This window comes from Monodelphis domestica, chromosome 7 (genome assembly GCF_027887165.1).
Source record: "Monodelphis domestica isolate mMonDom1 chromosome 7, mMonDom1.pri, whole genome shotgun sequence".
Classification (NCBI taxonomy): Eukaryota; Metazoa; Chordata; class Mammalia; order Didelphimorphia; family Didelphidae; genus Monodelphis; species Monodelphis domestica.
In genome coordinates this window covers 81,205,723-81,219,247 of record NC_077233.1, presented here as the reverse complement: position 1 = coordinate 81,219,247, position 13,525 = coordinate 81,205,723, and the positions used below count along the sequence as shown (strand labels likewise).

The window sequence follows — 13,525 nt, the reverse complement described above, 5'->3', positions numbered from 1 at the left end:
CTATTATTATGCAGGTTAGTTTCTGTTTTCCCCTTTCCTCCACTACAGATATAGGGCCCCATAGAACCATAAAGACATGGGGCATTAAATCCAAAGCACCCAGGAAAATCAAGAATATCTTATTCTCATTTAGTCATCACCTTTAGATTCCTTCATCCCCCCACAAGTCTTCATAAATACTGTAATAAATGTCCAACAGGCTGCAAATGGCCAACAAGATCAGGATTCAAATCCTACCTGGCACACCTTAACCCTCTGATCCTGTGTAAGTCATAGGCATTCCATGTGCCTGGCAAAATATAATTTGCAAAAAATGTGACAGTTGCATTGGTTGAAAGAGTTTTCTCACCTGTGAGTTCCCAATTCAGACAGAATTGCATGTTCAATCCTTATCCCTAATACTGTGTTTCAAAAAACTATTATTGAGGAGAAAACCCATCTCCTTTTGTTTCTCATAATACATTGCTTCATCCAAAACAAATGGCCATGCAATATGCCCACTTGTACCCCATAGAGGCTTTTGAAATAGATTAAATAAAAGATCCAAAGAATGGAAATATCACTTAAGAACTCAATGGAGGAGAGACCCCTTTAAATCTTGTAGGTAAAAAAAATCAATATGTAGTATGTATATTTTAGAATAAAAATTTAAATATCTATTATACACACATATGTGTATGTATGTATATACATGCTAACTATAATGGGCATAATAAGTATTTTAAAATATTAAGAAAAACTCTTCTTGCATTGATAATTTGACTAATAATGAAAAAACCACAGACCTTTTTTGGGATGGCTGCATTAAAGCTGAAACTTTATCATCAAAAAATTTTTTCATTGCGAATCTGTCAAGAGCTTGGTCAGCACTATAGAAAAAGAAGAAAACATATTATCAGAATTGCAGTTTTCCCCCAAATTGCAGGCATTTCCCTGCTGTTCTAAATCAACTACAAACTTCCTGGACTACATGCAGAGAAGACTTGTTTACCCTCCACCTTTCCCCACTCCTGCAAGAGATGCAATATATAAACATTACTGCTCAGGATGCTTTTATATCAAAGGAACATGTACAATTCAGGATGTAAAGACAGTTCCTGAGGATTACTAAAAATCTGAGTCTTTAATCACATGTCGCTTCCCATTATTTGTTCGACTAAGCAACTACCATTTAGTTACATTAGAGGCAAGCAATATAACTCAGAACGATGGCAAAAGAATTTCATTTTCAAGCTACCACCAAATAGCAAATCCACAGAAGCAAATTTTCTTGGACCCAGGTTTACTAATAATTAGTAGGATGTGAAATAATTGTATTACTAGGATGCCAGGATAGACTTTTCTCCAGCATCAGTGAAAAAAGGTGGTCTCAGCATCATTTTACCAAAAAATGACCCAAAATATACCCCCAAAAATATGTAAAATGAACAATTAAGAATTTTTTGCACTACTAATCCTGCCTGCCTAGAAGAACAAAGCTGTAGCTACTGAGCCCTGAGGCAGGTGTGTCTCATCACAGGACAAACTGATCTGGATAGAAGGCAGGAATTTCCAGAAGTCAGCTTCCAGCTCACACCTAATTCTAATCTTCCACTACTGTGAAGTGTCATTCGAAGAGAAAGAGAAAACAATTGGCAGAAAATTTTGAGGAATTGTATGAGGGGGAAAATGGTAGAAAATCTGCTCAACTGAAAATATTAACACTTCATTTAACAGCCTCATTCTGAGAAGGGGTCCATAGGCTTCTACAGACTTCCAAAAGGATCCTGGTCATAAAAGGATAAGAACCTCAACTTTAAGTGATTCCAGTAAAGTTTATGTAATAGAGACACTTTAAGGCATTTGTTTGACCTACAAGCTAGTTTTAAAATTTGGATGGTTCATTTTGATAATGGTGTGTGATAATTATATATATAAATATATATATAATTTTCCCTGGAATTGAAATTTCCTTATTAACCTGTGCAGACTACAATCATTCTCAAGAGACAAGTATAAAAATTCCTGATATCTCCTTCATTGACTTAAAAGAGTTCCAAGTTTTGAAATATGGGCAGTCAGCCAAAGGAAATAGACAAAGCTCACACTTCTATAGGTGTGAGAATTACCCAGACTACATGGAGCTTCAGTTCCACACACAATTACATTTTGTCAGAGGCTGGAGGGAAGACTGAGGGTGGGCTAATCTCTCTCATTTCCTCCAGGTCTCTGACAAATATATTTGGATTAAATAACTAACTCAATGTGACCAGGAATATTCCTGGACTTGGCCATACACAAATGTTTATTCTAATCAATAAGTGGGTGAGTGGAATGCTCATTTTCACTTCACTACACTGACTTCAGGAAATTGAGGGATTAGGTTTTCTCCAAGGCAGAAAAAAAGTTATTTCTAGAAAAAAAAACATTTTGAAAGTAAAATTTTACTGATTAATGGAAAAAGGCAAACATTTTACCACCACCATATGAATGGTCTTATATTTCTTTCTTTGGACATAAAAGCAAAGATTGTATGAACAAAGAAGATGATTAAAGAACTCACGGTTTATTAGAGAGGCATATTAAAAAACAAAAGGAGTATTTGAAAATAAATTAAAACAGACAAAGAAGTAATTCATATTGATTTTATTTTTATAAGAAATAAGAAATTTATAAGGTAAATTATTTGCATCTAGTCTTTGGTACCACTCCCATATCTCTACCTTTTATCAACTTCCCACTTTAATACACTCCCTACCCCCTGGCACATATCACAGTCTCTGACTGAGCTATACAGTTTCCATAATTCCTCAAATCTCCCTTTCCTAGCTCATCATCACATTTAAATAAAATCAGTATAGGGATTACAAGCAACAATATAGCTGGGCACAACACAATTCTCCTTCCCAAATATGTGTGCCATACCTCAGATGTACAGCAACAGAAAAGCAAAGACAAAGCAGGACTCCGAAATAGTGAGACTGATTTCTTTTAGACAGACATGATATCCTCATTGCAACTGTCATTCTAGACTATTAATGCTCTTAAATTATTTCTACTACCAAAAATTTTCACATTTTTAAACTGTTAAACTAGAGAACTCATTTCCACAAATATGAAATTCAGAAAGTAGATACAACACTCTAAATTCGAAATGAAAGATAATGCCACTGGCTGAAATAAATTATCAGCTTTATCCATTTTCTGATAGTAGAGACATAGGACATCAGAAGTAGAGAAGACCTTATAGGTTATCAAGTTCAATCCCATCATTTTACAGATGAAGAAATTAAGGCCCTAAGAGGCACAAATATTTGCCAGTTAATAGGAAGCCTAGAACTAGAAGCCTGGTCTGCTGATGCCCAGTTCTCCCTCCACTACAAAAGATTATATTATAAAGAGAAAATAAATTTTACTGTATTTTCATCTTACCTGGCAGAAACGTTGGTGAAATGCATGTATGATGATATGACAACTCCTATCCGTCCTTTTCCACCCTGAGAGAATGAAAATCAATATATATTTATCCTGAAATTGGGATGTAGAACTGACTATAAACCAGCAAGTGCCCTGTACATTCCATGAATTAAAAAGTAGATCATGCTTAAGAGATAAAATCGAGTGGAGTCTTCAGGGGTTACTCATCTCTTGGGGTTGATGCACTGATATTCTACATCAGCACCTAGAAAAGAAAATCAGCCTCTAATTCTATACTATTATACAATGGTAATAGAAGCTTTTTAAGGCAATGAAAGAAATCCAGAGCAGCTGTTAATTGAGGGCATTTGGAGAGGCTGAGCAACAAAATTCAATAGGCAGCTAATTAAAATACTACCAATTTATACCTCAAGAAAATTGACAGCAATCCACTGCTTCATCTATAGAAGTAATGCACCCCTTACTGGCTAGAATGGAGAACTACATGCAGGGCATACATATGGTAGATAAAAACCATCTCACCCCAGGGACAGGCTCCAAAGTATCTACAGACATCAATGTGATGATGATCCCAAGTACACCTTTTGGTACCTTGACTCACCTTACTGCTTTCTGTCCCTAGATAGGACTATAGACCCTATTTTATTGGGTTTTTACTTCTATTTCTTTACAATGTTCAAATATATTTTATATTTATTCAAATAAATGTTTTTTACCAACTCCTCTATAGTGTAAAGGAAAATGGGCTATCCATCTTTGTATCTCCCTCTACAGATAAAATGGCACCACATTCCTTCCTCTATTCCCCATTCACATGGCAAAGATCTAAAGCTTCTTAATAATTATTCCAGAAATGTACAGATATCAAAATCTGTCATATGCCTGACCTCATACTAAAATTCAAAAGAAATATACAAGTGATATTCTAACCAGAGAGACCTGATTAACTCTGTGCAGTCTCTGTCTACCCATAAAATAAAATAAAATGTCTATTAGAAAAGAGAGCTCAGTTTGAGGTGGTGCTTTTTTGGAAATATTGTTAGTAAGGTGACATTTGCAGTCAGTTCCAATGACTAAATTTTCAATCTTTTATGGCAAAAGAGGTTAAACAGCATAAAGTCAATTTCTTAAAAGAAAATGCAAGTCATGATTTCTTTCTGAAAACTGACATAAGAAATATAAGGTCAAAAAAGCAAAAAGCAAAAACAGCAAAAAGAAATTTTAAAAGAAAAAAAATAAGTTCCTTTTTATTTCCAAGTGGTTCATATATAAGTGGTATATCCCATCTTATTTCAATAAAGAGCTTTCCAGCCATTTTCTGAATTTGATCTTTTCCATGACCCTTGGAAATGAGCAGGGAAGCCATTGTTCATTTGTATTTTTATGAGGTAGAAAGTTAAGATTCAGAAAGATTTACATAACTTGCCTAAGGTCATAGAGCTAGTAATATTTTTAAGCAGAGAAGTTTTATCTGAAATACTAGGAAAACAACACTCTAACATATAAATTGGGAATATTATCATGCAAATTATTTTACAATTTGCAAAAACTCACTTCCTAATACAAATGACTAGGAAATAAGGGCTTGTTGGGGACCAAGTCATATACATGAAAATTATATATTTCAAATGAACCAATAACACAGATAAAGAGAAGGAAAGCAGAGGGAGGAAGAGCTATTATTTACACTAAATTAAGAAAAAACTATAAAGTACTAAGAAGAATCTGTCCATTTCTTCAAATATCCAAGCCAAGACAAGCTTAACTATCTTAACAATTTCTGGCATGATGATCTATGAAATATTCATTCTGGAAAGCACATGAATTTTGACAGATATCAGCAATTTTGCCCAACAGTTATGATTTATGACAAGCCACAGTTAAAGCCAATGTCAGTAATTTTGAATTAAAGGTGAACTAGTCTTTCATGGTTTGTTTTCTAAATGTTTCCAAAACTTATTAAATAGTTTACATGACACTAGAACAAATGACTGATAAATCATTTTTATGAGTTTTAACATGTTTCCTATTATTTCACCCAACAAGTTTTGTCTAGAGGTAAAAAGAACAGTTGTTCAGGGGAAGCAAAGTATTTTAAAAGTCCAAGACAATAAATCTATCAGCTATTATACCCTGATTTATTCTTTTTTGAGTAATAGTTTGATTAATTTATGTCACATGTACCTGAAGAAAGTGAAAAGGAATGAACATTTGTTAGAATGAAATTTGAATATATTTGTGTGTTATTTAAATAACTTTTTAAAAGGATAGAAAAGAAGAGAAAATAAAAGGTCCAAACCCCAAATTGATGAGGATAAGCCTGATGATCACTGTGCAGTTTATCTTTTTTTATTAGAAAAACAAACTGATTCAATTTCCTGTTTTGTAAGAATATATATATATATATATATTTCTGAAAAAAAAAATCTGCCTTAGTATACATATTATTGAAAGAGCACACATGTGCTCCTGTTTATTTTCTGATTCACAAGAGAAATAAAAACAATGGCTAGGCAAAAGGGTCAATAAAAACAGATATGAGAAGAAAAGAAACAGTTCATTTTTTCCCCTCCATATTTCATAACATAGCTAGGAAGGATTTATGTAATGTGTGAAGGTTTCCAAAACATTTTACAAATATCTCCTTTTATCCTAGAAACAAACCTGAGAAACAAGTACTATTATATCACCATTTTACAACTGAGGCAGACAATAGTTAAGCAATTTGCTTTGGGTAAGGGTCTGAGGTTGAATTTAAAGTAAAGACTTCATGATTGCAGGTCCAGAACCCTATCCCTGAGCCACTTCGTGGCCTTCAGTAGTAGTATTGTTCAGTTATTTCAGTCATGCCTGATTCTTCTTGACCCCATTTAGGGTTTTCTTGGCTAAGATACTAGAGTGATTTGAAAAGTATGTGCTATGATTGCCCCCATTTTACAGAAGAGGAAACTGAGGTATAAAAGGGTTAAATGACTTATTGAGGATTACACGTGTCTGAGTTTAGACTTGAACTCAGAACTTCCTGGCTCTAAGTCCAATGCTCCATCCACAGAAACCATTTATAAAGAATACCAAAGGAAGGAAGGTGGAAGGATTTTAAACTTTGTTGTAAATTATGGTCTAGATGGATGTTTTTCTTGTGACCATCAAAAATGGAACAAAACAGAACAAAGTCATGAGCTCTATTCTTTTCTCCTTAGGATAAAATTGAATTTTTTATTTTAAAATGAATTGAACACAAATGAACAATTTATAATGCATCTTGCTTACCCTGCAGTGAATAACCACTACATGCTGAGGATCACTGTTTAACCAGTTCTCTTGGGCTTTACAGATGGTGCACATCTTGTCAAGAGGAGGGGCATGGAGGTCAGGCCAACCCACATCCATAATCTAGGAGAAAAGAAATTAAATTCACTTCCTCATCATGGAAGCAACATTTCTGTAGCATTCATTATGCTTTGCATTACAGGTTCACTTCATGCATTAATTGCTAATATGAACAAGGAAGACAATGTTCTTGCTTCCGTTTGTAAAAGAGGTCAAAGCATTATTTAACATTAACAAAATATCCCCCAACAGTCTTCTCAGTATTTCTGAATGGGGCATGCCAGTATGTGCTTTCGGAACTGTAGATGAGAAGGATATCGAGGTAGAGGGATGGAGGTTTAGAGGCTTGACCACAATTCCTCTGATCAAACTAAAATCTCAATCAGCAAATTCCAATTATCCACACATACTGTTTAAAAAGCAGGGAATAAAATATGAATGGGAAGTAGCAAAATGATTTAAAAACAAAAATATCCATAAAAGAAGGGAGGAAGAATGGAAAGGATGGATCATGAAACTCTAAATTAGGAGAATAAGGCAAAGCAGCAAACACATGGGAAGGCCTATTAAATAAACATAAAATGAGCATCTTAAGGATTAGCATTCCAAAATTGAAGAAGTTTGAATGAAGGTTATTGAGAATAAAGCCAGTACCTTTGGGTTAAGCTTCGTAAGATCATATCTTTTTTCAGAGAGGTTTATTACCTGTAAAGTGAAAAAACAAAGACTAATGTTATATGTTATAAATGTTAAATGTTATAAAAGACATCATATTCTTGAAAAAAAGGAGAAATTCAGTTCTTTATCATCTAAAGGGTTGTCAGGCTTGGGGGTTTTCATATAATGAAAAGGGTAGGTACAAAATCTGGTATTTTCTTAAAATAGGGAACTTCTGGGTAAGGAAACTAGGTGGCTCAGTGGACAGAGCACTGAACCTCGTGTCAGGAAGACCTGAGGTTGATTTCTGTCTCATAAACTTACTAGCTGTATAGCATTCGGCAAGTCTCTTACTCTCTGTATGCCTCAGTCTCCTCATCTATAAAATGAGGATAATTATAACGCTTACCCCAGAGTTGTTTTGAGGATCAAATGAAGTTCTAAGAGAGGTATTTTTATTATACCCATTTTTAAGAGGAGGAAACTGAATTCAGAATGGGTGAATGACTTGAACATAAAGAAGGAAACTATAAGTAAATTAGGTGAATACCGAATAGTATACATGTCAGACCTTTGGGAAGGGAAAGATTTTAAAACCAAGCAAGACTTAGAAAGAGTCACATAATGCAAAATAAATAATTTTGACTACATCAAATTAAAAAGGTTTTGTACAAACAAAACCAATGTAACTAAAATCAGAAGGGAAACAACAAATTGGGAAACAATCTTCATAAAAACCTCTGACAAAGGTTTAATTACTCAAATTTACAAAGAGCTAAATCAATTATACAAAAAATCAAGCCATTCTCCAATTGATAAATGGGCAAGGGACATGAACAGGCAGTTCTCAGCCAAAGAAATCAAAACTATTAATAAGCACATGAAAAAGTGTTCTACATCTCTTATAATCAGAGAGATGCAAATCAAAACAACCTTGAGGTATCACCTCACAGCTAGCAGATTGGCTAACATGACAGCTATGGAAAGTAATGAATGCTGGAGGGAATGCGGCAAAGTAGGGACATTAATTCATTGCTGGTGGAGTTGTGAATTGATCCAACCATTCTGGAGGGCAATTTGGAACTATGCCCAAAGGGTAATAAAAGACTGTCTGCCCTTTGATCCAGCCATAGCACTGCTGGGTCTGTACCCCAAAGAGATAATAAGGAAAAAGACTTGTACAAGAATATTCATAGCTGCGCTCTTTGTGGTGGCCAAAAACTGGAAAATGAGGGGATGCCCTTCAATTGGGGAATGGCTGAACAAATTGTGGTATATGTTGGTGATGGAATACTATTGTGCCAAAAGGAATAATAAAGTGGAGGAGTTCCATGGAGACTGGAACGACCTCCAGGAAGTGATGCAGAGCAAAAGGAGCAGAACCAGGAGAACATTGTACACAGACTGATACACTGTGGTACAATCAAACGTAATGGACTTCTCCATTAGGGTCAATGCAATGTCCCTGAACATTCTGCAGGGATCAAGGAGGAAAAAACACTATCCACAAGCAGAGGATAAACTGTGGGAGTAAAAACACTGATGAAAAGCAACTGCTTGACTACAGAGGGGGAAGGGGATACGACTGAGGAGAGACTCTAAATGAACACTCTAATGCAAATACCAACAACATGGAAATGGGTTCGAATCAAGAACACATTTGATACCCAGTGGAATCGCACATCGGCTATGGGAGAGGTGGTGGGAGGGGGGGAGGAAAAGAAAATGATCTTTGTTTCCAATGAATAATGTTTGGAAGTGACCAAATAAAATAATGTTAAAAAAAAAAAGAGGAGGAAACTGAGACTGAGGGAATTAAGTAAATTGCCTAAAGTTACTCATTTAGTAAGTAGATACCCAAAGCAAGATTTAAGCCCAGGTATTGCTGCCTCCAAGTCCAGCATTCTATTCACTGCATCACCTAGTTGCCAGGGAAAAGCAAATACCAAAATGTGCAGGTTTCTGTTATTCAAAAAAAAAAATAAAAGAAGCAATTTCCATTCCACCTTATTACCACCAGACCAAATCCAAACCTTCTCCAGAATATCTCAAAATAGTATCCTTTATCATTCACTCCTCCGTTACTACCAAACTTTAAAAACTAGTTGTCAATACTTGCTTGGTCTTTTCAACCTGACATATCAAAAATATCAGTGAATTTTCTCTCTTAATCATTAAAGTATTCTCATACAAAGATGGAAGTAAGCTTTACATGATAATACATGTAGAACTCTGATCAAATTGCTTATCATCTCCAGGAGCAGAGAGGGAAGGGATAGAAGGAGACAATTTGGATTTTATGATTTTTGAAAATGTATGTGGAAAATTATTGTTTCATGTAATTGGGAAAATTATATATATATATATGAAAAATAAAAACAAATAAATGAATGAATAATCATTGATGGACTTTTATCTCTCAATCCAGTGGCATTTGCCTAGCCCTCATCTTTGATTTAACTTGAATATTTTATGATCTTCACTATTCCCAGATACTCTCCTTTGGTTTCAAAAATGAAATAAAACTTTCTCTTTTGTTTTCTCATTTACAAGCCACAGTGAATACAAAGTATTAATCCTTTCAAAATTATTTATATAAGTTGATTTTACAATCAATACAAGTATTCATCTGTATGTCTCATCTTTTGTTTTTTATATGACAACAATTATACAAATTTCATATTTTAGAATCTCCCATCTTCCCTTTTGGAGCTAGTAGGAGCATAACCATTTCTATAAAATTCTTGAGATAAGACCCTTTTTTTGTATCAAAGGATCATATTCTTTGGAGAGAGAAAGGGTCCGGAGGACTGACTGAGCAGTCTTACCTCTTTTAGAGATAAGAAAACTAAGGCCCATAAAATTAAACTTATATATTTCCAAATTTACACAAATATTAAGTAGCAGCTCTGGTAATGAAATGCAGACCTCTTGACTTGAAATCCCATTATACTACATAGCAGAGTAGGTTAGTAGAAAGCCTAAAATATGAATTCCCAGAGGCAGAATTCCTACAGTGATGCAATTTAGAACAGAAAGGAACATTTCTAAAATTGCCAGGAGAAAAAAAAATTTGATAGTACATTTTGAATCTACTTATTATTAATCAGGGCAATAATAGAACTGAAATTCAGTGGCAATGGACTTTCAATTACAAAAGCTGTAAAGGAAATTCAGTGATACAGCTCTAGGACTACAAACTTATTCATCAAGTCCCAGATCATTTTATTTAGTCCCTAAAGTTTAATGAGTCTGACAGATGGCATGTTATGTAGCAGAATGGACTGCATTATATACCTGTTAAATAAATCAATTAAGGGTCTGTTCTGATTATGAGAAATGAATAGAAAGAATATACTCATGCCAATACTATTGAATTTTTATACATGTTAACAAAAGATTAGGCAAGAAGTGGGCTATCAACTTTCCTTTCTCAAATGACAGATTTTATTCTAGTATTCTATCACAAAACAAAAGAACGAGAAGTTATTTTAACCACTGGCATTTTATTTCTGTAGTGCTTACATTTATATTCCCAGAAGATCTATCAGTATAAAAACTAATCTTTATTTGTATAATGTACATATTTTTGTATATTGTTATCATCACAATTTCTTTAAATGCATACCTTTTTAGTATCAATTCTAGAACAGACAAATGGAAAGATTTAGAAAATTGGAGTTAAATGGCTTGCCTAGGATCACATTGCCTAGGAAGTGTCTGAGATCAGATTTGAATCCAGGTCCTTGGAAGTTCCAGGCTGGTGCTCAATCCATTGTGCTACCTACCTGCCCCTCTACTCACTATTATATGCATGAATTTCTTACCAGCAAATTGTATTGTTTTGGGCTTACTTACTTCTCCAGGTTACCAGGGAGGGCTCAATTTCCCCATCCTACCAATCCCTTCTACCCCAAAGGAAAACTGGAGTTACATGAAAAATTGAATTCATTATAAGACAAAAGGCAGCATATTACAACTTTTTAGAAGCTAGTCCTGCTAATATTTGTGAACATGAATTGTGTTGACTCTTACCAGATAGTTATCTCCATGTTTGGATTTTAGCATTCGGGTTACATCTTGCAAATTATGTAGATAAGTTTCCTCAGAGCAACTAGCTGGGAAAGATACAGCAATAATCCTCTCAGTGATGTAGGTAAGATCCAGTTCATAGCCTTCCTCCATGATATGACCCAAGATGGCACTCCTGTAAAAGGTGGAGAGGTTCAAAAGTAGGTACACCAAAAAAGAATTGAACCAGGGTATGAAAAATAGAAAAATGAATGGGAAGTAATTTTAGAAAAATTTATATGAATTTTTAAAAAATGACAAACTACAGAGAATTTTTTTAACCTAATTCATCAGCTGGTCAGCATTTTTTTTCAGTGAAGATCTTTTGTGTATCAATTATGAAAGAATGAAGTTCAAAGTGTCAAGGCTGAAACCTTATAGTCATCTTTGACTCAGATCTCTTTTTCATTTAAAAAGTCCTTCAGGTCTTCCATGAAAATGTTTCTTTTCTGTTCCTCCCTCTCCATTCTGATTGCTCTTATACTAATCTGGTAACATTACATCATGCCTGAAATATTGCAATCCCATCTTTAAATCTTAATCTATCTTCACTAAGCTGGCCCATCATAGCTAAGCTATTTTTGAATTGTTCCTTTTCATCATTTCACTTATTTCCTTAAGTATTTTTAGGCAATACACATTAAGTCCAAGTTCAAGGCCAGATGCTTGGTATTCTAGAAAGAGCAGTGGATTGAGTCAAAACATTTGGTTTCAAATCCCGATTCTGCTTATCCTTTTGACTTTTAGAAAGTTAAACTCTCAATTTCATTAAGTCTCATAGAATGGGTACAAATAAACTGGCAATGAGAGACCAATTCCCTCTGTACAAACAGGGAGACTCTTGATCCTGAACTGTAAGTAAGATTTCAACAGGAAAATACTGGTTTTAGATGTTGCCATTCTGGGAGAAAACTTAAGACTGAGGAAAGTTCCCATCACAGTTGAGAAACTATGTTCTTGTTTGACTAAAGTTTAGAATTGAAAGATGAGGTTTCCTTAGCCTTTTAAATTAGGATCATATCATAAGTACCAAGTTAGGAGACTACTGTAATAATCCAGGTGAGAATTAATATGGATTCTCTGGAATAGTACACATGGCAAGGAGAATGGAAGAATAGGGACAGATACAATACAAGAGACCTTGACAAGGATAATTGAAAAGACTCAGTATTAGGTGTGACTCAAAATGGTATTATTAGTTCAACATATTTTGGGCTCTTATTAAGTTTGAGTTGTTCCTAGAAATCAAAACTTTTCTTCCAAGGAAAATGAGTTACTATAACTGAAAGATGTTCAAAAGTATCATACTATAGGTTCTGAGAAAAGCAATTTCAAAAATTGTTTGGATGACATTATGAACATAATCCCTCTAGCTTTTTCCTAATTGACTTTTCCTAGTGAATTTACCCAACACCAACAAAATAGGTACCTCCACACAGATATAGCAAAAGGAATGCATGTAAAACTACATATCTATTAGGTGCAATTTCTTTTCTTTTAATTATGTAATAAAGACATTTAATTTTCAAAGCTGCCCAACTTGTCTTTTCTTATTTGCGTTATTTTCTTAAAGACTCTTTAATGATTCTATTTTCTTTGCTAGTCTATTTCTATTCCCCTATACCAGTGATAGTAAACCCTCTAGAGACAGAGTGCCATTCCCCACCCGCACCCCAACTGAGTGCCATGCCAGCCTTCCCCTCCCCCAGAGACTGGGGGTCATGCCCCTCCTCACTGAGTGCTGGGTGTGCTTTCCTCCCTTAACCCACACAGGGGAGGGAGAAAGCACTCCCATTGGGTTGTTGGGGGAAGGCCAGGAGAAGTAAGGAATGCCCTAGGGGAATGGCCTGAGCTCTCCCCTCCTCTCTACCTCTGCCTCCTATGAGCAGCTCACCTTACCCAGTCTATGCTTCCATTGGGCTGCTGGGCAGAGGGCTGGAGGGATGTGAAAGCCATCAGACACTGTAGAGAGGGGAAGGAGAATAGCTATGCCTGAGTCCCTCTGCCTTTCTAGTAACTAATTTTGGGGGTAATTTGGGGAGGTGGGGGG

At 35.1% G+C, this 13,525-nt stretch overlaps 1 protein-coding gene across 12 annotated transcripts in view; it reads right to left on the bottom strand.

Moving 5' to 3' along the window:
• Positions 1-13,525, bottom strand: part of TNS3 (tensin 3) — a 481,975-nt gene that overhangs the window by 176,816 nt on the left and 291,634 nt on the right. For all 12 annotated transcript variants that reach the window (XM_007500437.3, XM_056804865.1, XM_056804871.1 and 9 more), the window contains 5 exons: positions 11,440-11,611; positions 7,402-7,452; positions 6,688-6,810; positions 3,412-3,476; positions 786-869 (listed from right to left, as the gene is read on the bottom strand). In XM_007500437.3, the coding sequence (XP_007500499.2) occupies positions 786-869; positions 3,412-3,476; positions 6,688-6,810; positions 7,402-7,452; positions 11,440-11,611 (495 nt within the window). The remainder of the gene's footprint in view (positions 1-785; positions 870-3,411; positions 3,477-6,687; positions 6,811-7,401; positions 7,453-11,439; positions 11,612-13,525) is intronic.